Source organism: Pristiophorus japonicus, chromosome 7 (assembly GCF_044704955.1).
Source record: "Pristiophorus japonicus isolate sPriJap1 chromosome 7, sPriJap1.hap1, whole genome shotgun sequence".
NCBI classification, from domain to species: domain Eukaryota; kingdom Metazoa; phylum Chordata; class Chondrichthyes; family Pristiophoridae; genus Pristiophorus; species Pristiophorus japonicus.
The window spans coordinates 36,154,380-36,179,988 of record NC_091983.1 but is presented as its reverse complement, the minus strand read 5'-3'; the positions used below and the strand labels follow the sequence as shown (position 1 = coordinate 36,179,988).

At 45.8% G+C, this 25,609-nt stretch overlaps 1 protein-coding gene across 1 annotated transcript in view; it reads left to right on the top strand.

The window, feature by feature from the left end:
• The window catches only part of LOC139266579 (CUB and sushi domain-containing protein 1-like), a 3,131,815-nt gene that overhangs the window by 2,861,339 nt on the left and 244,867 nt on the right, over positions 1-25,609 (top strand). Inside the window, exon 48 of the mRNA XM_070884173.1 lies at positions 4,755-4,901. Within this exon, the coding sequence (XP_070740274.1) occupies positions 4,755-4,901 (147 nt within the window). The remainder of the gene's footprint in view (positions 1-4,754; positions 4,902-25,609) is intronic.

Below are 25,609 nucleotides of genomic sequence, written 5' to 3'. Positions count from 1 at the left end.
CATCCAGAGTCTCCACCTGAAACAGGCATTTGGCCTTTTGCATCTGCAAATAAGCGGCATAACACCTATTTGATGCCCGCTGTACTAAATTGTTTTGCGCTGAATGTGATCTACATGTGGACTAACCAATGAGATAGCTGCGGGCCACCACCAAAAAGAAAGATTTTGTAAAATGTATTTAGCTGAATGTGGAGTAACAATTTTTTTTTTCAAAAGGGGGCGTGTCCGGCCACTTACGCCTGTTTTCAAAGTTTCGGCAGTGAAAACTTACTCCAAACTAACTTAGAATGGAGTAAGTGAAGATTTTTGTACGCTCGAAAAAACCTTGTCTACATTTTAGAAAATCAGGGGTAGGTTACAAATCAGGCGTAGGGAATGGGGGGAGGGGGGGGGTTTAAAGGGAAGTTTACAAAGATTAAACACTTCAGTGTTACAAATAAAGAGCCATCATCAATAATAAATGATAAAAACATCAATAAATCAACCAATAAATCAATCAAAAAAAATTAATAAGAAATAATTTTAAAAAAAATCAATAAATAAAACATTTTCTACTTACCGACTGCAGCACCGGGAGCCATCCAACAGCGTGCTGGGAGGGAGGGGAGGGGGGGTTGAGAAGGGAGGGAGGGGAAGGGGGGGTGAGAAGGGGGGGAGAAAGGAGGGAGGAGAGGGGGGGAGAGAAGGGAGGGAGGGGAAGGGAGGGAGGTGAGAGAAGGGAGGGAAGAGGGGAGGTGAGAGAAGGGAGGGAGGAGGGGGGGGTGAGAGAAGGGAGGGAGGAGGTGGGGTGAGAGAAGGGAGGGAGGGAGGGGAGGGGGGAAGAGAAGGGAGGGAGGGGAAAGGGGGAGAGAAGGGAGAAAGAGAGAGAGAGAAAGAAAGGAGAGGGAGGCTGAATGGGCCAGGCCCGGCCGGGCCCAAGACTTCGAGCTTAGACTTACCGGATTGACAGGTAGGTGGCATCGGGTCCGGGGGGGTCGGGAGCGCGGATCGGGGGGAGCGCGAGTCGGGGCGGAGGCGAGGGGGGGTCAGTCGGTCGGGGGGTGGCGGAGATCGGTCGGGGGGGGTGGGAGATCGGTCGGGAGCGGAGGTCGATTGGGGAGGGGTGGGGGGAGGTCGGAAGCGGAGGTCGGTCGGGGAGGGGGGGGGAAGGTCGGGAACGGAGGGGTGTGGGGAAGGTCGGGAGCGGGGGAAGCTGAGGTCGGGTCGGGCGGGGCGCGGTCCGGCGGGGGGGGGCGGGTGGTGGGAGCGGGAATCAATTCGGGTCGGGAGGAAGCAGGAGCTGGGCGTGGGAGGCAACCTTATCCACACAGCCCCAGTGAGGCCATTCGGTCAGGGCTAGGGGCTGCGTGCTTCGGGCCCCTCCCACACAGTTTTGGGCGCCTGGAGCTACTGCACATGCGCGCCCACTGTAGCGCACATGTGCAGAGGTCCCGGCACTGTTTTCAGCGCAGAGACCTAGCTCCGCCCCCTACAGCTCTTGCTGCGCCGCGCCCAGCTGCAAACGACCTGCAGGGAGCCGGAGAATCTGGAAGTATTTTTTAGGCGCACTTTGTGGCGCGAGAAATGGGCGTCCAGTTCGGGGCTGCGCCATTTTAGGCGCGGCCCGAAACTTGGGCCCTACAGGTGTGGCCTCACCAATACCTTGTATAGCTGTTGCAAGACTTCCCTGCTTTTATACTCCATCCTCTTTGCAGTTTGCCAATCTGCTGGGACCCCCCCCAGAATCCAGAGAATTTTAATTATAACCAATGCATCCACAATCCCTGTTACTACTTTTCTTAAGACCCTAGGATGCAAGCCATCAGGTCCAGGGGATTTATCTGCCTTTAGTCCCATTATCTTACTGAGTACCACCTCCTTAGTGATTGTGATTGTGTTACGTTCCTCCCCCCCATAGCCCCTTGACTATCCACTGTTGGGATATTGTTAGTATCCTCTACCGTAAATACAGATACAAAATATTTGTTTAGAGTTTCTGCCATCTCCATGTTCCCCATTACTAATTCCCTGGTCTCGTCCTCTAAGGGACCAACATTTACTTTAGCTACTCTTTTCCTTTTTATATACCTATAGAAATTCTTGCTTTTTTAAAATATATTTCGTGCTAGTTTAATTTCATAGCCTATCTTCCCTTTTTTCATTATTTTTTTAGTCATTCTTTGTTGGCTTTTAAAAGCTTCTCAATCTTCTGTCCTCCCATTAGTTTTGGTCACTTTGTATGCCCGTGTTTTTAATTGGATAACTTCTTTTATTTCTTTAGTTTCTTTTACACCTTTTCCTCCTCACTGGAATATATTTTTCTTGAGAGTTGTGAAATATCTCCTTAAATGTATGCCACTGTTCATCAACCGCCCTACACTTAAATCTATTTTCCCAGTCCACTTGAGCCAACTCTGCCCTCATACCTTTGTAGTCTCCTTTATATAAGCTTATTTAAGGTTTGAGATCTAACTTTCTCACCCTCCATCTGAATCTGAAATTCAACCATGCTGTAATCACTCATTCTAAGGGGATCCTTTACTAGCAGATTGTTTATTAATCCTATCTCATTACACAGGACCAGATCTAAGATAGCCTGCCCCTCTGGTTGGTTCCGTTACATACTGCTCAAGGAACCCGTCCCTTATGCACTCTATGAACTCTTCCTCAAGGCTATCCTGACCAATTTGATTTATCTAATCAATATGGAGGTTAAAATCACCCATGATTATTGCTGTTCCCTTTTTACAAGCCCCTACTATTTCCTGGTTTATACTCCGACCAACAGAGTTGCTACTGTTAGGGAATCTCTTGACGACGCCCACCAATGACTTTTCCCCTTATTATTGCTTATCTTCACCCAAACTGTTTCACATCCTGATCATTTGAGCCATTATCGCCCTGTCATCCTAGGGCTTGTGAAACGAATGTGGCAATACACGACGTGCATAAGAACATCAGAAATAGGAACAGGAGTAGGCCATACGGCCCCTCGAGCCTGCTCCGCCATTCAATAAGATCATGGCTGATCTGATCATGGACTCAGCTCCACTTCCCCGCCCGCTCCCCATAACCCTTATCCCCTTATCGTTTAAGAAACTGTCTATTTCTGTCTTAAATTTATTCAGTGTCCCAGCTTCCACAGCTCTCTGATGCAACGAATTCCACAAATTTACAACCCTCTGAGAGAATAAATTTCTCCTTGTTTCTGTTTTAAATGGGCGGCCCCTTATTCTAAAATCGTGCCCTCTAGTTTTAGTCTCCCCCATCAGTGGAAACATCCTCTCTGCATCCACCTTGTCAAGCCCCCTCATAATCTAATACGTTTCGATAAGATCACCTCTCAGTCATCTGAATTCCAATGAGTAGAGGTCCAACCTACTCAACCTTTCCTCATAAGTCAACCCTCTCATCCCCGGAATCAACCTGGTGAACCTTCTCTGAACTGCCTCCAATGCAAGTATATCCTTTCGTAAATATGAAAACCAAAACTGCACGCAGTATTCCAGGTATGGCCTCACCAATACCTTGTATAGCTGTAGCAAGACTTCCCTGTTTTTATACTCCATCCCCTTTGCAATAAAGGCCAAGATTCCATTGGCCTTCCTGATCATTTGCTGTGCCTGCATACAGGTCCTGCTATACTGCGGCACTTTGCAATCTTTCTCCATTTAAATAATAACTTGCTCTTTGATTTTTTCTGCCAAAGTGCATGACCTCACACTTTCCAACATTATACTCTATCTGCCAAATTGTTGCCCACTCACTTAGCCTGTCTATGTCCTTTTGCAGATTTTTTGTGTCCTCCTCACCCATTGCTTTTCCTCCCATCTTTGTATTGTCAGCAAACTTGGCTACATTACACCCAGTCCCTTCTTCCAAGTCGTTAATATAGATTGTAAACAGTTGAGGTCCCAGCACTGATCCCTGCGGCACCCCAATAGTTACTGGTTGCCAACCAGAAAATGAACCATTTATCCCGATTCTCTATTTTCTGTTAATTAGCCAATTGTCTATCCATGCTAATATATTACCCCCAACCCCGTGAACTTTTATCTTGTGGCACCTTGTCAAATGCCTTCTGGAAGTCCAAATACACCACATCCACAGGTTCCCCTTTATCCACCCTGTTTGTTACATCCTCAAAGAACTCCAGCAAATTTGTCAAACATGACTTCCCCTTTATAAATCCATGCTGACACTGCGTGACCGAATTTTGCTTTTCCAAATGTCCTGCTTTTCATGAAAGCTAAAATGTACATACATTTTAAGGGAACGGTAGTGTAGTGGTGTTACTGGTCTAGTAATCCAGAGGCCTGACTAATGGTCTGTGGAATTAGGTTCAGATTCCACCATGGGAATTTAAATTCAATTAAAATGTTGACCATGAAACCACCTGATTGCCATAAAAACACATCTGCTTCACTAATGTCCTTTAGGGAAGAAAATCTGCCATCCTTACCAGGTCTGGCCTATATGGGACTCTTTTGGTTGAATCTTAACTGCCCTCTGAAATGGCCCAGCAAGCCAATCCATTGTTCAAGAGTAATTAGGAACGGGCAATAATTGCTGGCCTTTCCAGCAATGCCCAAATCCTGAGAACAATTTTTTTTAAGTGCTGAGCAGTACAATTGCTAAAAGAGCAAAGCTTTCATTCATCAAGAATGTACCTTTTAATATGTTTAGCAGGAGCTTCGGAACTGTACCTTGTATTATTTTCGGATTGTTCAGAATTTCTATCAAGAGTTCATTTATAGCTGTTTTTTATCTAATAGGACCCACAGGTCAAAATCGACTGTTGATTTCACTCAGTGGAAATCACACGGGACGAATGAATTTTACAAGCACAGGAAGACAACTGTATTTACGCTGGTCAACTGATCATGCAACTAGCAAAAGGGGATTCAAAATCCGATACACAGGTATGGACCTGTAATTTAGTGCATGACAATTTTTATTTTTATGATTTAAGATTCTGGTTAAAGTATGTTCATTGTCAGAAGGAACTGTGACCATGTAAATATACTAAAATATGCCCAGTAAGTGCTTGTAAACCCTTCTACTTTGCTAGCATTACTGGATCCTTTTGAGATATCATAAAGTTGAAATATCCTTTTTCACATGCAATTTTCTCCATTTCCCTCTTCATGTTGCTGATCACGCTGGGCTGCTCTTTCACTGGTTGACATGTTCAACTGCAAGTTATCACACCCAAACCCTTTGCTATTGTGCCTACATATCCACACACACGCACACACACAATGTACACTTTCTACCAGAATAGCAGGAACCCTGGCAGATTTCTCCCCTCCCCAAACCTGGGGCACTAAGACTGTTTCTCATCGAGATCAGCACAGTTTGGATCGTTCCTGGTCTGCACAGCTCAATTTCATACTCAATTATACACTGGGAGATCTTCAATTGAAATAATGTTCGGCAATGGAGATTTTCCAATATGTGTCATGAGTATTAGTGAACCACAGACCAGAACTTCCAATTCAAATTATACACCAGTCCAGGAGATTGCATAGACCCTGATTTATATTATAGGATCTCTATCTGTTGTACAAGGTGATCTCAGTCCCAGCCAGAAACACTTTAGGCTCTTTCTTGAAGGGATATAACGAATCAATGCTCACTGCACGAGGTGGCAGCTTATTGCATAAGTTTATTATTCTCTGGAAAAGGAAGAACCGCCTAACATCCAACCTTGTCTGCCCTTACATAACGTATAAGTATGACCTCCCCCCACTTGTCCTCCCTAAGCTATCGATTGAAACAATTGGTCCACATAAGCACAATCTAGTCCCTTCATTATTTTATAAACCTCGATCATGAGTCTTCCTTCTCTCAAGTATACAGACCCAGCTCTTTGAGCCTATCTGGGTAACTACGGTGCTTTAAACTAGAAAGTAATCTTGTGGCCCTCCTTTGCAAAGCCTCAATATCTCCCCATCAAAGCTGGACATACCAAGGTCTAACCAAGGTTTGGAGAAGGACAAAATGGTATGCTTTGTTTTATAGTGTATTATCCATTGAATACAACTTTGAATCCTGTTTGCTTCATTGTATTGGTCAGGAACCTTCAGTAAGTGATGCGCTAAAACATCTAGGTTTATTTTTTTCACCACTGGCTTTAGTTCTGTTCTCTGTAGGGTGCAAGCATAATCAGCATTTGATCTTCCCACCTGCATAAATCTACACTTTTCTCAGTTAAACATAAATCTTCCAACACATCAAGATCTGTTTGCAGGAGGTGAGCATTTTCTACAGTCCTAATGCCGCTCATGTATCTAGGTGTCATTCGCAAGCTTCAGCTCATTTCCACAACACCACATCGAAATGTTTAATGAAAATAGTAATAATACCCCCGGCTTCTTTTCTCTACTGCAAACCATCCTCTTAAACCTCTCTCCCTTGCCTCACCCTCATCATGGACTTCTTTGTCACTAAGATTGAGATCATCCAATCAGCTGCCTTTGCCTCTTCCCTTCCTTCTCCATGGCCAAACATCCTCTGAGGTTGCCCCCTGCTCTAGCCCTGAACTCTCATCTTTCTCCAGTTTCTCTCTGATCTCTCCTTATGCCCTCTCAGAGTTCACCTTGTCCATGAAACCCACCTCCTGCTCTCTCAACCCTATTCCCACTAAACGGCTGACCGCCCAACTTTCCTACCTGACTCCGTGTTAGCTAATATTGTTAATGTTCTCTCTCCTCAGTTATTGTCCCCCTCCACTTCAAATCTGCCATCAACACCCCTCTTCTCAAAAAAACAATCATTGACCCCCTCTGTCCTTGCAAACTACTCCAACCTTCCTTTCCTCTTCAAAGTCCTGTTGCCTCCCAAATCCATGCCCATCTTTCCGATAACTCCATGTTTGATTCCCTCCAATCAGGTTTCTCCCCTTGCCACAGTACCGAATGGCTTTTGTCAAAGTCACAAATGACATACTATATAAATCTTCCCCCATTGTCTTTCTCAAGCAGTCTGTAGCCTTTGACATGATTAACCACACAATCCTCCTCCAACGCCTCTCCCCTGACATCCAGCTGGGTGGGATTGCACTCGCCTGGATCCATTCTTTTCTATCCAGTTGTAGCGAGAGAACCACCTGGAATGGCTTCTCTTGCTCTAACAGCATTACCTCTGCTGTCCCCCAAGGATCTGTCCTTGGCCCACCCCTATTTCTCATACATGCTGCTCCTCAATGACATAATCCAAAAACACAGCGTCAGTTTCCACAAGCTGACGACACCCAGTTCGATCTCACCACCACCTCTCTTGACCCCTCCACTGCCTCTAAATTGTCAATTTGTATAATTTGTACAGGTGAGCAGAAATTTTCTACAACTAAATATTTGAAAGACCGAAGACAATGGCTTTGGTCCCCACCGCAAACTCCGTTCCCTAGTCACCGACTCCATCCCTCTCCCTGGCAACTGTCTGAGGCTGATCCAGACTGTTCGCAACATTGGTATCATATTTAAGCCTGAGATGGGCTTTCAACAACATATCCATGCCATCCCTAAGACCGCCTACTTCAACCTCCGTAACATCACCCGACTCTGCCCCTGCCTCAGCTCATCCGCTGCTTAAATCCTCATCCATGCCTTTGTTACCTCTAGATTTCACTGTTCCAATGCACTAGCCGGCCTCATAACCTTTACCCTCCATGGACTTAAGGTCAACCAAAACTCTGCTGCCTGCATCCTAACTCGCACCAAGTCCCGTTCACCCAGCAACCCTGTGCTCGCTGACCTACATTGCCTCCCGGTTAAGCGACGCCTCGATTTTAAAATTCTCATCCTTGTTTTCAAATCCTTCCATGGCCTTGCCTGTCCCTATCTCTGTAACCTCCTCCAGGCCTACAACCTTCTGAGATATCTGCACTCCACTAATTCTGGCCTCTTGCACATCCCTAATTTTCATCATCATCATCATCATCATCATAGGCAGTCCCTCGTATCGAAAATGACTTGCTTCCATGCCAAAAAGGGATGAGATCACAGGTGTTTCAATGAAGGACCTAATATTCCAGGTCCCAACCTACATGTTGAAGGGTGGAAGATGCCTGTGCGTGGATTTTTTAAAGTGTGGTGGCCGTTGCATACCAGCCACCACACGGGCTTGACAGAGCTAGGTCTTGGTCCAGTGGCAAGGATTAACCAGGATGACTGGAGACCTGCTCTGCTGCACGGACCTAGTGCGCACACATATCGCAGTGTGGGCTGGCCTGTGCTGCCCCTGGGCCCTCGCCTCTCCTGGGCCCCGATCACGTCGCTCCACCATCACTCACAGCTTCTGCACCCCAACCTCGCCGCTCCTGCTGGACCTGCCCACGCTCCAATCAGCAACCTGAACCTTGGTGATGTCCAATCCAGTGGCGCTGCATACAGGGCGTTGGTGAGACCACACCTGGAGTACTGCGTACAGTTTTGGACTCCTTATTTAAGGAAGGATATAAATAGAAAATCAAACATTCAGGCGTGCAGTTCCTGCTCGGGGGACAATTGGCAAAATGCGCCCAGAATGCGTTGGACGCTGCGACGGTTTTGCCGAGGTGAAGTTCTGCTCAAGTTTCCGCGCAAAATCATTAGCATTAACCCGAATGTAAAATCTCCCATGAATCCGTGCAATAGAGCAGTGTAATTGAGCGTAATTGATTGGTGTAACTGGGAAATAGCAACATCCAGCATCACAAGGAGGAGTAGGATTGCCAGGAAATGAAGCATTCTTCAACTGACTGATTTAGTGCCCCTGGTCTTACTTTCTCACTGGCTTCAATTAACTGCTTTGCTCTGCCTTTGGTACATGAGACCTGTGACCGGCAGTCAATTGACACCACACAGGTGTGTCCTGCTCTGTTGTAACTAACTGAATTTCGACAAATTTAAATTGAATTTAAAGCAATTACTGCAGCCGCAGGAGAAACCGTGGCGTCAGTTGGCTGCAGGCCACTGCAGGTACAGGTGATTGACGCTGGATTAATGTGAGCACATATAAGATTGATTGAACTGTCTCCCAATTTTAATCATTCCACCACTGGCAGCCATGCCTTCAGCTGCCAAGGCACGAAGCTCTGGAATTTCCTCCCGAAACCTCTCCGCCTCTCTACCTCGCTTTCCTCCTTTAAGATGCTCCTTTAAACCTACCTCTTTGACCAACCTTCCCTATACCTCCTTATTTTTTTTTGCGGGATGTGGGTGTCGCTGGTCAGGCCAGCATTTATTGCCCATCCATTATGATGGCTCATGTCAAATTTTGTCTGATAACGCTCCTGTGAAGTGCCTTGGGATGTTTTACTACATTAAGGGCACTACATTAATATAAGTTGTTGCTGTAAATAGCAAAGGTCCTTACACTGATTCCTGTGGGACGTAACTACTCTTCAAGCAGATCCAAATCCATTGACTACAGGCAATCAGCCAGTTCTCAATCTACTGCAGCAGATTACCACTAATTCCATAAGATTTTATCTTGTAAAGAAGCCTCTTGAGGTACCTTATCAAAAGCTTTCTGAAAATCTAGGTAGCCAATGTTAACCAGGTTACCCTCATCAGCTACCCTAGTCTCAATAGAGACAACCTTCTTTTCCAGAAGCCATGTTCGGGGTCCCTGATAAAGCCTTCTCTACTTAAGTGTTCACATAGGGTATCCTTAACAATTGCTTGGAGCATCCCGCCCACAACCAACAAGGTAAGTTTTAAAAATATACTTCCCTGAATGTTGAACTGAGAGGGGCAGGATTCAAAGAACAAAGCCCATCGCGGTCTGCTCCCTGCCTGATCTCCACTGCTACCTCCCAACCCACTCACGATGCTACACTGACCCGCTCGTCCCATCCTTCCTGACCCAATGGCCTCACTTAGAAACCAAAGCATCCCTCTTCCTGACCCATTTACCACCCCCCTTCCGGGTCACCCCACATCTGCACTTACTTCTGGGCTAATCCTGCTTCACCGATAAACTGTCTGTTGGTTTCCGCAGCCCACCCACTCGATGCAAATGAGATCCAAGGCCTAATACTGTGTGCACCTCGGGCCTCACCATTTAGGCGCAGAGAATAGAATTTCTGGGCCAATGTCTTTCAGGCTAATTTCAATCTGGTGCCAATGGTTTTATTTATTCTTGGCAAGCCATGTTGTTTTTGTTTTAATGCTTTATTTGCAGCGCATTGCCCCACACATAATCAGAATTCACAATTTCTATGGTTTGGTACAACCACCACTGCTGATAAATGTAACATTTCCTTGATCTTCTTTTTCCTAATAAGGAACAGGGGTTTCGTATTATCATTGCACAACTGTCTGCATGATTTCATCTATTTGCACATTTCCCACATGACAACAGTAACTACATTGTGCATTCATAATGTGCTTCGAGACATCTGGAGGTTGTGAAAGACGCCATATAAATGCAAGTTATTCTTTCTTTTACGAGTGGGTCACTGGCATGCACCTTAGCTTACCAATGCCTTTCAAGATGTTTGGAAAGAGTACATCATCATCATCATAGGCAGTCCCTCGGAATCGAGGAAGACTTGCTTCTCCTCTTAACATGAGTTCTTAGGTGGCTGTTCAGTCCAATACGAGCACCACAGTCTCTGTCACAGATGGGACAGATAGTCATTGAAGGAAGGGGTGGGTGGGACTGGTTTGCCGCACTCTCTTTCCGCTGCCTGCACTTGATTTCTGCTTGCTCTCGGCGATGACTCGAGGTGCTCAGCGACCTCCCGGATGCACTTCCTCCACTTAGGGTGGTCTTTGGCCAGGGACTCCCAGGTGTCAGTGGGGATGTTGTACTTTATCAGGGACTTCATCAACAATACTACTTTCCTTCACTTTTTTAACTTAATTTTATTTATTCAGCAACTGGAACTCTTATGCTGTCTGTAGGCTTGGAAGAGACCTAGTAGTGCTCTTCAAAATGCATATTTTATCAGATGTGTCTACTGTATTTACTGATTCTATAAATGTACTGAGCACTGACAGAGGTTTATCGAGGCATAATATCCTCTGTCTTAGTTTCAGCTTTGAACTAACATTCTGCTCATCAATAATGTTTCTCAGGCAAACAGAATCCATCACTCCTTTATTGGCATGTCTTCAATCTGCAATGCAGTTGTCACATCTTTGCTTGACACAGAAGTCCAATTTTCTCGTACATGAAAGCGATTTTTCTTGATGCTGAACTACTATCTGTTATATCCTGTGATACATTTTGGATTTGGTGTTGTTTTTTGTTGCACTTTTGTTCACTGCCCAGCTTCTGTGGTTCCATCTCAGCTCTGGTTCATTGTCATGCAATTTGCGTGCAAGCATCGGCAACTTGAGCTACGATCCAATTTTCACAGGGTAGATATAATTGCCCTTTTCCTGGATGCATCTTCATTTAGAATTACACCACAACAGAATTATCAACCTTTGCCTTGAGCTTTTATAACTTTCCATTGATTAGCATCTAACTTTTTGAGGGGGATTTTCAGCTTACCTTCCACTCAGCTTGCTGATAGCTTAATTGACCACGCTTCATTCAGAATACATCCTGGCTCGAAAGCGTTTCAATGCAACCTCTTTGAAGTGCAACTTTGAATAACTAGCAGTTGCAGCTCACCGGCTACATTCTGGAATTGATTCGCATTTCACTGTTACAGTCTTAATCATGTACAGCACTGATACACTGTCTCCCTTTGAGCCCAGTGAAAGAGGATGATTTCTACATAATGGACCGAATTTTGCAGTGGGCAGTAACAGTGAATGAATATCTTCACTGATTTCAACTGCACGTTGAAAAAGACAAACTTCTCGCCACAGAGATCAGGAGATTTTTATGGGCAGCTTTCTTCGGGGCCTTTGCTTCGTCACTGACCACAAATTACGGGCCAAGGTTCCATTTGTGCAGGCGTGTGACAGATTCCTGGGGAGCTGCCATAATGCTTTCATCCTGCAGCAGTCCAAGCAGATGTAAGGCGTGGTTACTAGGATACCCTCGTCAGACTTTGCTGCTGACACCCATGAGAAACCCCCGCCAATGAAGTTCAAGAACGATGCAACAAAAGCAATATGACAACCTGGTGCAGCCATTGTTCCAGTGATCAGCATGCTCAAGATGTGCTTCAGGTGCCAAGACAGATCTGGAGGTGCACTTCAAGGTGTCCATCACAACACTGCGCAGTAGCGAGGACTGGAGTTGCAGGAGGAACAAGGCGCTGAGCACACATGGTCTGCGGACAAATCGGAGCAGCAGGCGGAGGAGGAGGAGGAAGACAGCGACCCCAATGCAACACCAGCCGCTCACATTGCTGCCTGGGGTGCAGGCAATGTTCCCTCTAATTTGTAATTTTCGTGAGCAGTCCATTTCAATTTGCTGCATGGCACACTTGAGCAATATCTTCACGCTGCAGCAGCTGGGGAGCGCCCTACGCGGAACCTTCCGATTGATGGAACGGCCACCCACCCTAGGGGGAACATTGGTGCCAGGAGTTCTCTTATAGTTGTAAGATTCAGCTAGTCACTACCACTGTACCAATAACCCTTGCCACTGGATAAAGGCCTAGCTCTGTCAAGCTCGTGTGGTGGCTGATGTGCAACAGTCACCACACGTTAAAAAAATCCACGCACAGGCATCTTCCACCCCCTCAATTGGAGTTCAGGACTGAAGCATCAGGTCCTTCATTGAAACATCTGTGAACTCATGTGGAAGCAAGTCATCCTCATTCGAGGGACCGCCTATGATGATGACCAATGTAGCAATCACATCCAATGGCCACTCTCTTCGCCCCCACTTCCCCACACCCACCTCCAATTTCACTGACATAAAGCAGTCCTATAACCAAACATCCATCCATTGGACATCCTCGCCCCTCCCTCCTCCCTCCCCACATTGTTCCCCGTTAATTCATAACTTCCCTTTCATTAACAAGCAACTGTAAAGGCGAGTTGCTACCCAGCAACCAAGAGTGAGCAATACGGGAAAGTTACTGAACAACAGAAACATAACATAAACCCATGTGCATACCCTTGTGCAACTACAAAGCTTTACTCTTATTCCTACCGCTCCTATGTGATGCAACCACTGTGGCTTCAGCAGAGGTAGAGGCAGGCTGCTCAGATGCCTGCTCTGCCTGCCGAGATGCTCTCGGCAAAGAACCTCAAAGCGTTAGAGCCCATGAAGGCCCTGCCAAAGACTGCTCCACTTGCACCTGTGCAGGGGCAGGCTCAGCCATCGGGAGAGGAGGCAACATGTCAGGCACTGACCCGAGGGTGTAGGGGGGGACAACGATTGAGAATTGGGAGCACTTTGAGTGCAGTTCCTGCTTCCACGTCTCGTTTCATCATCATCCCTCTCCTGAGTGAGCCACACTTCACTCCTACCACTCTGCTGGAGAGTAGCTTGGGACAGATCAGTGCTGCAATGTACAGCCAAGGCTAAGGTATGTATCATTCTATTTAAGACACCAGGCATGTTAACATCGAGCGTCTGCACGGCTGTGGCCAAGGCCTGGATGGACTCAGTGAATGCCGCGATTGATATTCCACGGGATTGGCCTATCTATCCACAAAAGAAGATATGGTCGCAATGAATCATAGCATCATAGAAATTTACAGCATGGAAGGAGGCCATTTCGACCTATCGTGTCCATGCCGGCCAACCAAGAGCTATCCAGCCTAATCCCACTTTACAGTTCTTGGTCTGTAGCCCTGCAGGTTATGGCACTTTAAGTGCACATCCAATTATCTTTTAAATGTGGTGACAGAGTATTGACTGCTAAACCCCCAACCTGTGAGCACTATCGGAACAGGCCGGGGAGTGGAAGGAGCAGTGTGATGGCGTACCACTCCAGGGAGCAGCACGTGCTGGAGCAGGAGAGCAACGGCAGTGAAGAGGGATGTCATCAAGGTCCAGGTCGGTGATTGGAGCATGGGCAGATACAGCAGGAGCAGAGAGGTCAAGGCGAAGGAATGGCGAGAGATTGTAGAGGGATGTGCTCGGGGCCCTGGAGAGGCGTGAGTTTGGGGCCCAGAAGATGCGAGGGTCCAGGGGCAGCATGGGCCCGTCCACACTGCAATATGTGTGCGCATTAGGCCCGTGCAGCAGAGCTGGTCTCCAGTCGTCTTGGTTAATCCTTGCTACTGGACCAAGACCTAGTCCTGTCAAGCCCGTGTAGTGGCTGGTGTGCAATGGTCACCACACATTAAAAGAATCCACACACAGGCATCTTCCACCCTTCAAGATTTAGTTCGGGACCTGGAATTTTAGGTCCTTCATTGAAACACCGTGAACTTTTTTACGTGGAAACAAGTCATCCTCGATTCGAGGGACTGCCTATGATGATGATGAAATGTGGTGAGAGTTTCTGTCTCTACCATCTTTTCAGGCAGTGAGTTCCAGACCCCCACCACCCTCTGGGTGAAGACATTTCCCCTCATATCTCCTCTAAACCTTCCCGCAATGACTTTAAATCTATGCCCCCTATGCCAAGGGAAACAGACCCTTCCTATCCCCTCATAATTTTATACACCTCAATCAGGTCTCCTCTCAGCCTCCTCTGTTCTAAAGAAAACAGACCCAGCATCTCCAATCTTTCCTCATAGCCAAAATGTTCCAGTCCAGGCAACATTCTTGTAAGTCTCTTCTGCAGCCTTTCCAGTGCAATCACATCTTTCCAGTAATGTGGTGACCAGAACTGCACACAGTACTCCAGCTGTGGCCTAACCAGTGTTTTATGCAGTTCAAGCATAACCTCCCTGCACTTGTATTCCATGCCTCGATTTATAAAGGCAAGTATTCCGCATGCTTTCTTAACCACCTTATCTACCTGGCCTGCTACCTTCAGGTATCTGTGGACCTGCACTCCAAGATCCCTTTGTTCCTCTACACTTTTCAGTGTCGTACCATTTAATCCGTTGCCTAGATAGCCCTCACCAAATGCATTACCTCATACTTATCCAGATTGAATTATTTGCCATTGTTCTGCCCACCTGACCAGTACATTGATATCTTCCTGCAGTCCGTACCTTGCTTCTTCATTATCAAACACACAGCCTATTTTAGTGTTATCTGCAAACTTACTCCCAACATTCAAGTCCAGGTCATTGATATACACCACAAAAAGCAGGGTACCTAGCACTGAGCCCTGCGGAACCCCACTGGATACAGCCTTCCAGTCACCAAAACACCCATCAACCATTACCCTTTGCTTCCTGCCTCTGAGCCCATTTTGGATCCAACTTGTCCATTTGGCCTGGATCCCATGGGCTTTTACTTTCATGACCAGTCTGCCATGTGGGACCTTATCAAAAGCTTTGCTAAAATCCACATACACTACATCATATGCACTGCCCTCATCGATCCTCCTGGTTATCTCCTCGAAAAATTCAATCAAGTTAATCAGACACAACATTCCCTTAACAAATCCATGCTGATTGTCCTTGATTATTCCATGTCTTTCCAAATGAAGATTTATCCTGTCCTGTGACATCATCCCACTCATGCTTGAGGTGGACTCAACATTGAGTTCAATAATTTCAGATTATAACCTCTTACCCCCATTTTTCCAGATAGCAGCTGTTGTTGATTCTGTGATTCCCATTTACACCTCTTCTAGACCCATCTTTTGTTCCTTTACTTGTCCCATTACCATCTCCTTTTGCCTCATACAATCATTCATTTTGTCTTTTAATCTTTCTACTGCCTTCCACCCTATGACAGACCTTCCCTTTTGTTCTTTCCTCCCCACCCACTTCCCTGCTTCTGCACTTGCTTAAAACCTGTTCTAACTCTAACTTTTTTCAGTTCCGATGAAATGTCACCAACCTGAAACGTTAACTCTGTTTCTCGCTCCACAGATGCTGCCTGACCTGCTGAGTATTTCCAGCATTTTCTGTTTCTATTTCAGATTTCCAGCATCCACAGTATTTTGCATTTGTGTGAGGAGGGATGTGATGGAGTAGGCTTGACAAGGCAGAGTGGGGGGAGGGGGTGGTCGGTGGGGTATGCAGGATGTAGATAAATACACAACCGTACTCACTTTTCCGGGAGATTGAAGTGCTTCCTGCACTGAATCCAGGAGTGTGGCAAATGCTCCTGCTGCTGATCTCCTGAGCCTCCTCCAGCCACACCTTCTTTACGGCTGCAGAAGGTTTCTTCCTCCCGTTGCCGGTGAAGAGCATCTCTCTCCGACTCCTCACTGCACCCAGCAGTGCATCAAGCAATGCATTGTTATATCGAGGTGTAGCCCTTTATGGTCCTGATCCATTCTGAGTCTTCTCCCTCCCATGGTTGAAACTCCTAACGCCTGCAATTTCCATCTTTGGATTGGCCTTTTAAATTTTCCAGTTGAGATCGTGTCACATGGATCCGCACCATGCTATGGCGCATTCGCAAGTTCTATTCTGATTAGGTGGAAGCAATTAAAGCCACAGACCGATCCGCTGAAATTTCTTCCGGGTTTCCCACTCAATATCACCGCCCCCCACAGCTCCAAACACACCTCCGAGTTATTATTGGGGCAATGAGCTCTTAATGCAGCTGCTCTACTTTTAGCCAATCACTTGGATAAAGTTATACAAATCTTTTATCTTTCTGACTTGCTTTTCACATTCTGCTGGTGTGCCATTCTTACCATTGTGTTATACGGTGACCTCTTGCTACATGTGGCCATAATTATGATTCCATTTTAAAATCTATTGATATTGAATGAACATAGGAATAAAGTACTGAAAAGAACACTTATTTTGTGCTGAACTGGTGAGAGTCGACTGTTATTGATCACTTGCTGCACCCAGAATGCTGACACTGCTCCAAGCTAACCAGCCTAACACAACGATGGATGCAGAGCTTATTGCCTCCTGGCAATTTCAGGTGACGCCCCTCAGAGATTACTTGAGGTTTTTTTAATGGGCTTTATTTCTCTGAAAAGGCCGCACATCTCGAGTAATCCCCCTCCCCACCTGCCCCACGAGCATTCAGCCAATGTGTTTGCGATCCTGTAAAAGCTTCAGAAACAGAAAGGCATCTGGATGAATGACTGAATGACCTGTATGCAGAAGCGTGCTAACGCTGGAGATATATTAATGGAAAAGGCTATCAAATATCACCAAATGGTAGGACAGCTTGTTTCCCTTCTGAGCTGGAAGAAACAGTATAGCCATTTTGAATCCTATAAAGTGCAAATTTAAAATCGTGTGATTTCAAATTTATCATGCAAGATTTACTTGACCTCTGTAAGAATCCAACTTGTTCCTGCAGTGATCGTAAAGAGATTTTATGGAGTGTTTTGCAGAAGAGTGTTTGCAACATGCCTGATGTGTGGTTTTCTTCACATTGGGTTTGGTAGACATCAATTTGAGCCCCGAATTGTCACTTGATTTTTGGCATAAAAACATCATAATCTGGGTGAGGGGTGAAATCTGGGGCGAGATCTATGGACACCAGCTGAGGGTTAGCTTTATTACGCCCATTGTCAAATAGCCTGCAGACCTTAATCGTCTAGCTGACATATAAAAGTAAATTCATCAACACTGTGCTCAAAGGGAATATGAGCAGGACAATCAATACTACTGTGTTGTGGCCCTATCTTTTCCGCAACTCCATGATTGAATCCCTCCAATCCGGTTTCCGCGCCTGCCACAATACCGAAACGGCTCTCGTCAAAGTCACAAATGACATCCTGTGTGACTGTGACAAAGGCAAACTATCACTCCTCATTCTTCTTGACTTGTCTGCAGTTTTTGACATGGTTGACCACTCTATCCTGCTCCAAAGCCTCTCCACCGTCGTCCAGCTGGGTGGGACTGCATTTGCCTGGTTCCATTCTTATCTATCTAATCGTAGAAACATAGAAACATAGAAATTAGGTGCAGGAGTAGGCCATTTGGCCCTTCGAGCCCGCACCACCATTCAATATGATCATGGCTGATCATGCAACTTCAGTATGCCATTCCTGCTTTCTCGCCATACCCCGTGATCCCTTTAGCCGGAAAGGCCACATCTAACTCCCTTTTGAGTATATCTAACAAACTGGCCTCAACAACTTTCTGTGGTAGAGAATTCCACAAGTTCACAATTCTCTGAGTGAAGAAGTTTCTCCTCATCTCTGTCCTAAATGGCTTACCCCTTATCCTTCGACTGTGACCCCTGGTTCTGGACTTCCCCAACATTGGGAACATTCTTCCTTCATCTAACCTGTCCAATCCTGTCAGAATTTTTCATGTTTCTATGAAATCCCCTCTCATTCTTCTAAATTCCAGTGAATATAAGCCTAGTCGACCCAGTCTTTCTTCATATGTCAGTCCTGCCACCCCGGGAATCAGTCGGGTGAATCTTCGCTGCATTCTCTCAATAGCAAGAATGTCCTTCCTCAGATTAGGAGACCAAAACTGAACACAATATTCAAGGTATGGCCTCACCAAGGCCCTGTACAACTGCAGTAAGATCTCCCTACTCCTATACTCAAATCCTCTCGCTATGAAGGCCAGCATGCCATTTGCCACCTTCACCGCCTGCTGTACCTATATGACAACTTTCAATGACTGATGTACCATTACATCCAGGTCTCGTTGCACCTCCACTTTTCCTAATCTGTCACCATTCAGAAAATATTCTGCCTTTATGTTTTTGCATCCAAAGTGGATAACCTCACATGTATCTACATTATACTGCCATGCATTTGCACACTCACCTAACCTGTGCAAGTCACCCTGCAGCCTCTTAGCATCCTCCTCACAGCTCACACTGCCACCCAGCTTAGTGTCATCTGCAAACTTGGAGATATTACATTCAATTCCTTCATCCAAATCATTGATGTATATTGTAAATAGCTGGGGTCCCAGCACGGAACCTTGCGGTACCCCACTAGTCACTGCCTGCCATTCTGAAAAGGACCCGTTTATTTCTACTCTTTGCTTTCTGTCTGCCAACCAGTTCTCTATCCACGTCAGTACATTACCCCCAATACCATGTGCATTAATTTTGCACACCAATCTCTTGTGTGGGACCTTGTCAAAATTGTAGCCAAAGAATCATCTGCAATGGCTTCTCTTACCACTCCCGCATCATTACCTCTGGTGTCCCCCTCCTATCTACATATTGCCCCTTAGCGACATCATCTGAATAACACAGCGTCAGTTTCCACATGTACACTGATGCCACCCAGTTCTATCTCACTACCACTTATCTCGACCCCTCCACGGTTTCCAAATTATCAGACTGCTTGTCCGACATCCAGTTGAATATTGGGAAGACTAAAGCCATTGTTTTTGATTCCCGCCACAAACTCCATTCCCTAGTCACTGACTCCATCCCTCTTCCCAACTTCTGTCTGAGGTTGAACCACACTGTTCACAACCTTGGTGTTATAGTTGATCCTGAAATGAGCTTAACACCACATATCCACAGCATAACCAAAACTGCCTATTTCCACCTCCGTAACATCGCCCGTCTCCACCCTTGCCTCAGCTCATCCACTGCTGAAGCACTCATCCCTGCCTTTGTTACCTCTAAACTTGACTATTCCAATGCATTCGTGGCTGGCCTACCACATTCTACCCTACATAAACTCTGCTGCCCATGTCCTAACTCGCACCAAGTCCCGTTCACACATCAACCCTGTGCTCGCTGACCTACATTGGTTACCGGTTAAGCAACAGCTTGATTTCAAAATTCTCATCCTTGTTTTAAAATTTTTCCATGGCCTCGCCCCTCCCTATCTCTGTATGTCTTTAAGCCCCACAGCCCCCCCGAGATGTCTATGCTCCTCTAAATCTGCCCTATTGAGCATCCCTGATTATAATCGCTCAACCATTCTTGGCCGTGCCTTCTGTTGCCTCGGCCCGAAGCTCTGGAATTTCAGCCTAAATCTCTCCGCCTCTCTTTCCGCCTTCAAGATGCTCCTTAAAACCTACCGTTTTGACCAAGCTTTTGGTCACCTGCTTTCACTGCCCTAATTTCTACTTATGTGGCTCGGTGTCAAAATTTTGTCTCATAATACTCCTTTGAAGCATCTTGGGACTTTTCATTACATTAAAGGTGCGAAATAAATTCAACTTGTTGTTGTGCCTCCACAGAAATAAGAAGAAAATTCTTGCAACCCTGTATTGACCCTTTCCTTTAAGCAAGGGAAGGAGCCTGTGATGCCAACAGCAGTGCCCTGGACATTGTGCAGCGCTCTGCCATTACTGCCCCTCTCACACACTTTAGCACTCAAAGAGAAGTGGTAGCATTTGATTTAGCGCTCCACTTCCCTCTTGGAGTGCTAAAGCTGAAGTTACCGAGGTGCAAAAAGGATTATCGCCTGCTGATACTTTTCTCGCTTCTCAAAACTTATCGCCCCAAATGGAGTGCAGCAGAATTTCTTGCCCATAAAATCCTACAGCACAGAAGGAGGCCATTTGACCCTTCATGCCTGTGCTGGCTCACTGAAAGAGCTATCCACTTTGTTCCACTGCCCTGCTCTTGCCCTGCAATTTTCTCTCCTTCAAGTATTTATCCACTCCCTTTTGAAAGTTATTATTGAATCTGCTTCCAACAACTCACTGTGTAAAAAGAAATCTCCCCGTCTCGCCTCTGGCTCTTTGGCCAATTACCGACATTGAGAACCTGGCCAGAGTTCCTGCCCATGAATGTCACATTGGTTCTAAATTGATGTTAAGCAAAGGGTCATTTTCTGAAACTCCAAGAGAAGGAACATTGTTGAACTTGAACCAGCTGAGCCATGCAGAAAAAGTTCATGTTCTGGACCTTGCAGTCGAGTTTTGTGTGATGTAGATCTGGGTTCAATCCTCTGATTAAGCATTGCTGCACTTGAGTGAGATGAATGAATACTTGGTGAGCTGACATCAACCACTCTGCAATATATAAATACCGCAGGACATGGTAATCAGGAGACCTTTGCTGCTAAAACAAAACTTAACCACAACTGGAAAATTCTGCCCGAGGTGTCTCTGAAGGTTTGGCTTTCATGTAAATTAATAATGTCATAACCACTGTAAGGCTGACTGCTGCTACTACAAGCTGATAAATAAAGGCCACCATGAACAATTAAAATAAAACTTCCAATTATTTCTAAATTACTTAAATTGCTTGAATTCAAGTTGTGATAAGAATGGTCTGAAAGTCCCAAATGAACCTAGATTTTCTTTTTCACTCAATGTGCTTTGGAATTCCTCCCCTATTATTAGGAATAACTCCCAACAGCCAAGCTTCAGTTCATATTGTTTTTGCACCAGACCCTATGGGCCCAAAATTGCCCAGGAGTTGCTCCCTTTTTTGAGAGCAACTTGATTTTTCTGGAGTATCTCATTTTACACATTCAAGTTGCGCCAGTGTAAGTGAGTTAGTTAGGATTTTTAAAATTTAGTTTAGTTTTGTTCAAAAGGGGGCGTTACCAGCCACCTATGCCCGTTTTGGCCATTTAAGCCACTTTGGACAGCTAATAGTTGCTCCAAACTAACCTAGGCCAGCGTACGTGGCCTCTTGTGGTCGCACAGAAAGCCCTTGCGGAGAGTTAAGAAATCAGCGCAGGTAGCCAGAGATAGGGGGGGTAGGGAAGCGGAGAGAACCTTGCAAAGCACTAAACACCTTCCATAACAACATTCAAGAAGCATAAAAACCATCAATAATAAGTCAAAAATATAAGCAAAAGTCCTCCCTTCTAAACTCGGCCCAGGAAGTCAGCGGGCCGGCTGGTACAAGAGGCCACTCAGCCAGGGATATGTGCGGGCGGGAGAACACAGGGAACTGGCCACAGGCTCGTAGAATACACACACAGGCAGGCTGGGCTGGGCTCGCACAACACACAGGCTGCAAAGATCAACAGACAGCGGGCTGGGCGGCCGGTGCGAGAGGCCACTCGGCTTGGGATAGGGGCGGGATGCATCAGGTCCCACGCTGCAGCATGCATCTTTATCATCATGGGAGGAGCTACTGCGCATGCACGAATGCTCTAATGCGCATGCGGACAGCTGCCGGCACTCTTTCATGCGCAGGGCCCTCGCTCCACTCCCCAATGGAATCACCATGCCGCGCCAAGCCCCGGGAAAGTCAACAGAGTCCGGGGACATAATTTTGGCGTCATTTTGAGCCTAGGAAGTTGGCGCATCTCATGTGAGTGCGCCGAAAAAACAACGAGTGGTGTTTGACTGCCCATTGCCCAGTGGAGAAAGCCAGAAGAGTTTGGACATTGAAAGGCTGCACACTCCAGGCCACACCCCTTCCCAGCTTTAAAAAAAAGGCAAGAAAACAAAGCTTTTAACCAATTGCAGTTATAATGCTGCTGGTAAAATTATGTTGAGACCATTTCTTGGGCCCTGAAAAAGGCCAAAAATCTTATTAAACCATGGCTATATGGTGCAAAGTTAAGATTTGTGGAGGTCATGATGACAAAATGAAGGTATGAACAGACCAAGTGAGATCCATTTTGAAAACTTGACCGAAACTTGAGAAAGATACATTGAAACCAAGTATGGCAAATTGTCAATCATTATATTCAACATACATTGATCTGTTACACATTTGTGGTTTGGAATATATTTCACCTGTTTTTATTTCAGGTTTGTGTGAAAAATATATTTCACTATCCATTCAGACTCAACTCGAGTCTATATTTTCATGCATGTGATTGTGTGGAATAATCATCAAGTTCCTGCTGAGTATAAAATCCTTTTTTATTCATGAAGTTCCAAGTAAATCATTATCTCTGATTCCCACACATTTGGCACACAGTGTTTTCATCCTTTCATCCTTTCACATCTGTTTACTTCATAACATATTGCAGTTCATCATAATGTTTGAAAGTTTTTATAATAACTTAACCTTCCCAGCCCTGCGAGTGCGGGCTTGGAGGCGGGCCCGCTGTCAAAATGGCTTTGATTCCGCTCGGAACCTGCCTTCGTGTGAGTTTCTGACCTGTCAGATCTGCGTTCGGATAACTGACCCGACAGCAAGCGGTGGGACAGGTAATTCACATAATTAAAAGGTACTTAAATGCTAGTTAAGAGACTTAAAAGCAGGCACTTACAATTTTACCAAACTTTTAGCAGCTTTGCCGTCCCTCAGGTTTCACACCAGGTATGCGGAGTCGGGTTCTCAGGACTCTCTATTGCTTTGGCTGGTTGGCAGCTTCAGAAGTGGTATAAAAGTTACCATTTCACAGCTGTTCACTTTCCAATGTCAGAAGTTGAAGCCTTCAGGATTTTGAAAAAAAATGTGAGCTGTATGCACTTTGGAAGTGTTTGCAGTAAACTCTCTACTGTCACCTCATTGGAGCAACCTCTCTCACCATTAACAGGGCACTGCTGTCATCTCAACTTCACCTGCCATCTATTCCAGCAGCATCAGTGCCATTGAAAAAATCTCACCTTGGTCCTTAGAATCCCACCATGATCAACCCCAACACCAACATCACTAAACACACCAGCATCACCAACAGCAACACCAACCATCTCCACAATCACCTGATGCTGCACAGTACACAGGGCATCAGCACCCAACCACATTGCTGCCTGGGAGACCAGGGATGGCCTCACCATGACCACATTTACTTCACTTGACACTGAAAACCCTAACTGGCACATGATACACCAGGTTGGCACCACCCCACACCAGCTCCATAACGCATCCCTGCATTGGCCAACCCATTCCTTTCACACTCATCACCCTTATGTCTCACTACACTACAACTCACTAAGTCACTTCCAAAGGTGCGCACAAATCTGTCCAAGAACGCAAAGTCCTGAAAATAAAGATTTCAATGCTTGACAACACATCAACATTAACTATACATGAACACTGCCTACCCTTGTGTGTTGTTAGTTGGTATTGTTGGACAATGATGAGGGTGAGTGTGAGGGATGGCTAGTGAATTGGGGAACTGATAATGTGGATAGAGAGAGAGAGGGATGGGTGGAGGTGCAAGCTATGTTGGTGTGAGAAAGGATGTGTAGGGGTAGAGTAGGGAAGGCAGAGTGATGGGGATGTGATGAGTGGCACAGCAAGATGAGGTTTAGTGTGGCCTTGCAGTAACGTTTCGTGACCTGCTGAGATCATTGAAGGATTTGTGCCACTACAACCAGGTCCTCCTGCCGACGTCCTTGCTTGTGCCCTTCTGTGCAATGTGCAACTAGGCTGCGTTAGTCTCCTGGGGAGGTCCTTTCCACCCATGTGAAGAGAAAAGGACCTCCCTGCATGCTGCAAGCAAATGGAGGGAGTCATGGGAGAGCCTGGTGCAGCCGTGTACCTCTGTGCAGTGCTTCTCAGTATTTGCAGCTCTGTCTTCCGAAACTGTTGAATTTGCAGAACAATCTGACAAGTGTATATATCTAGAATCTCTGAAATCTAAATATATATGTATATTTTAAAAATCAGTGACTGTTTTATCGGATTCTTCCAGATCGAAATCTCAATTATTCTGTAGTTGCTCAGTTGAGTAGATCACTTGTGCTGATATAGTTTTTCCAGTATGTTTGCATATTGGAACCAAAGGAAACATTATCGAGACTAGATATCAAAGAAACAATCTCAAATTATTCTGTTGCATATTGATTTAATAGATTAATTATAATGTAGAGCATTGTATCTGGCTTGAGGACTTTTTTTTTAGAACGTAATGGCCTCCCAGCAATTAACTTCCGCTTTGGAATTTAGCAAATATTATGGGCGTCTGAAATGAACTGAAAATGAGTTCTTGTTTCTGAGTTGCTGAAAGTCTGGGTTGCATTGCAGTGGACCCTGAGAGAGTGCCAGGGGACTGACACAAATAGCACAAGCCAGAGGAGCAGCTGTTGGGGCATGGTTAACTCATTGTCACCGAGGCATTAACATAGAAACATAGAAACATAGAAAATAGGTGCAGGAGTAGGCCATTCGGCCCTTCTAGCCTGCACCGCCATTCAATGAGTTCATGGCTGAACATTCAACTTCAGTACCCCATTCCTGCTTTCTCGCCATAGCCGTTGATCCCCCTAGTAGTAAGGACCTCATCTAACTCCTTTTTGAATATATTTAGTGAATTGGTCTCAACAACTTTCTGTGGTAGAGAATTCCACAGGTTCACCACTCTCTGGGTGAAGAAGTTCCTCCGCATCTCGGTCCTAAATGGCTTACCCCTTATCCTTAGACTGTGACCTCTGGTTCTGGACTTCCCCAACATTGGGAACATTCTTCCTGCATCTAACCTGTCTAACCCCGTCAGAATTTTAAATGTTTCTATGAGGTCCCCTCTCATTCTTCTGAACTCCAGTGAATACAAGCCCAGTTGATCCAGTCTTTCTTGATAGGTCAGTCCCGCCATCCCGGGAATCAGTCTGGTGAACCTTCGCTGCACTCCCTCAATAGCAAGAATGTCCTTCCTCAGGTTAGGAGACCAAAACTGTACACAATACTCCAGGTGTGGCCTCACCAATGCCCTGTACAACTGTAGCAACACCTCCCTGCCCCTGTACACAAATCCCCTTGCTATGAAGGCCAACATGCCATTTGCTTTCTTAACCGCCTGCTGCACCTGCATGCCAACCTTCAATGACTGATGTACCATGACACCCAGGTCTCTTTGCACCTCCCCTTTTCCTAATCTGTCACCATTCAGATAATAGTCTGTCTCTCTGTTTTTACCACCAAAGTAGATAACCTCACA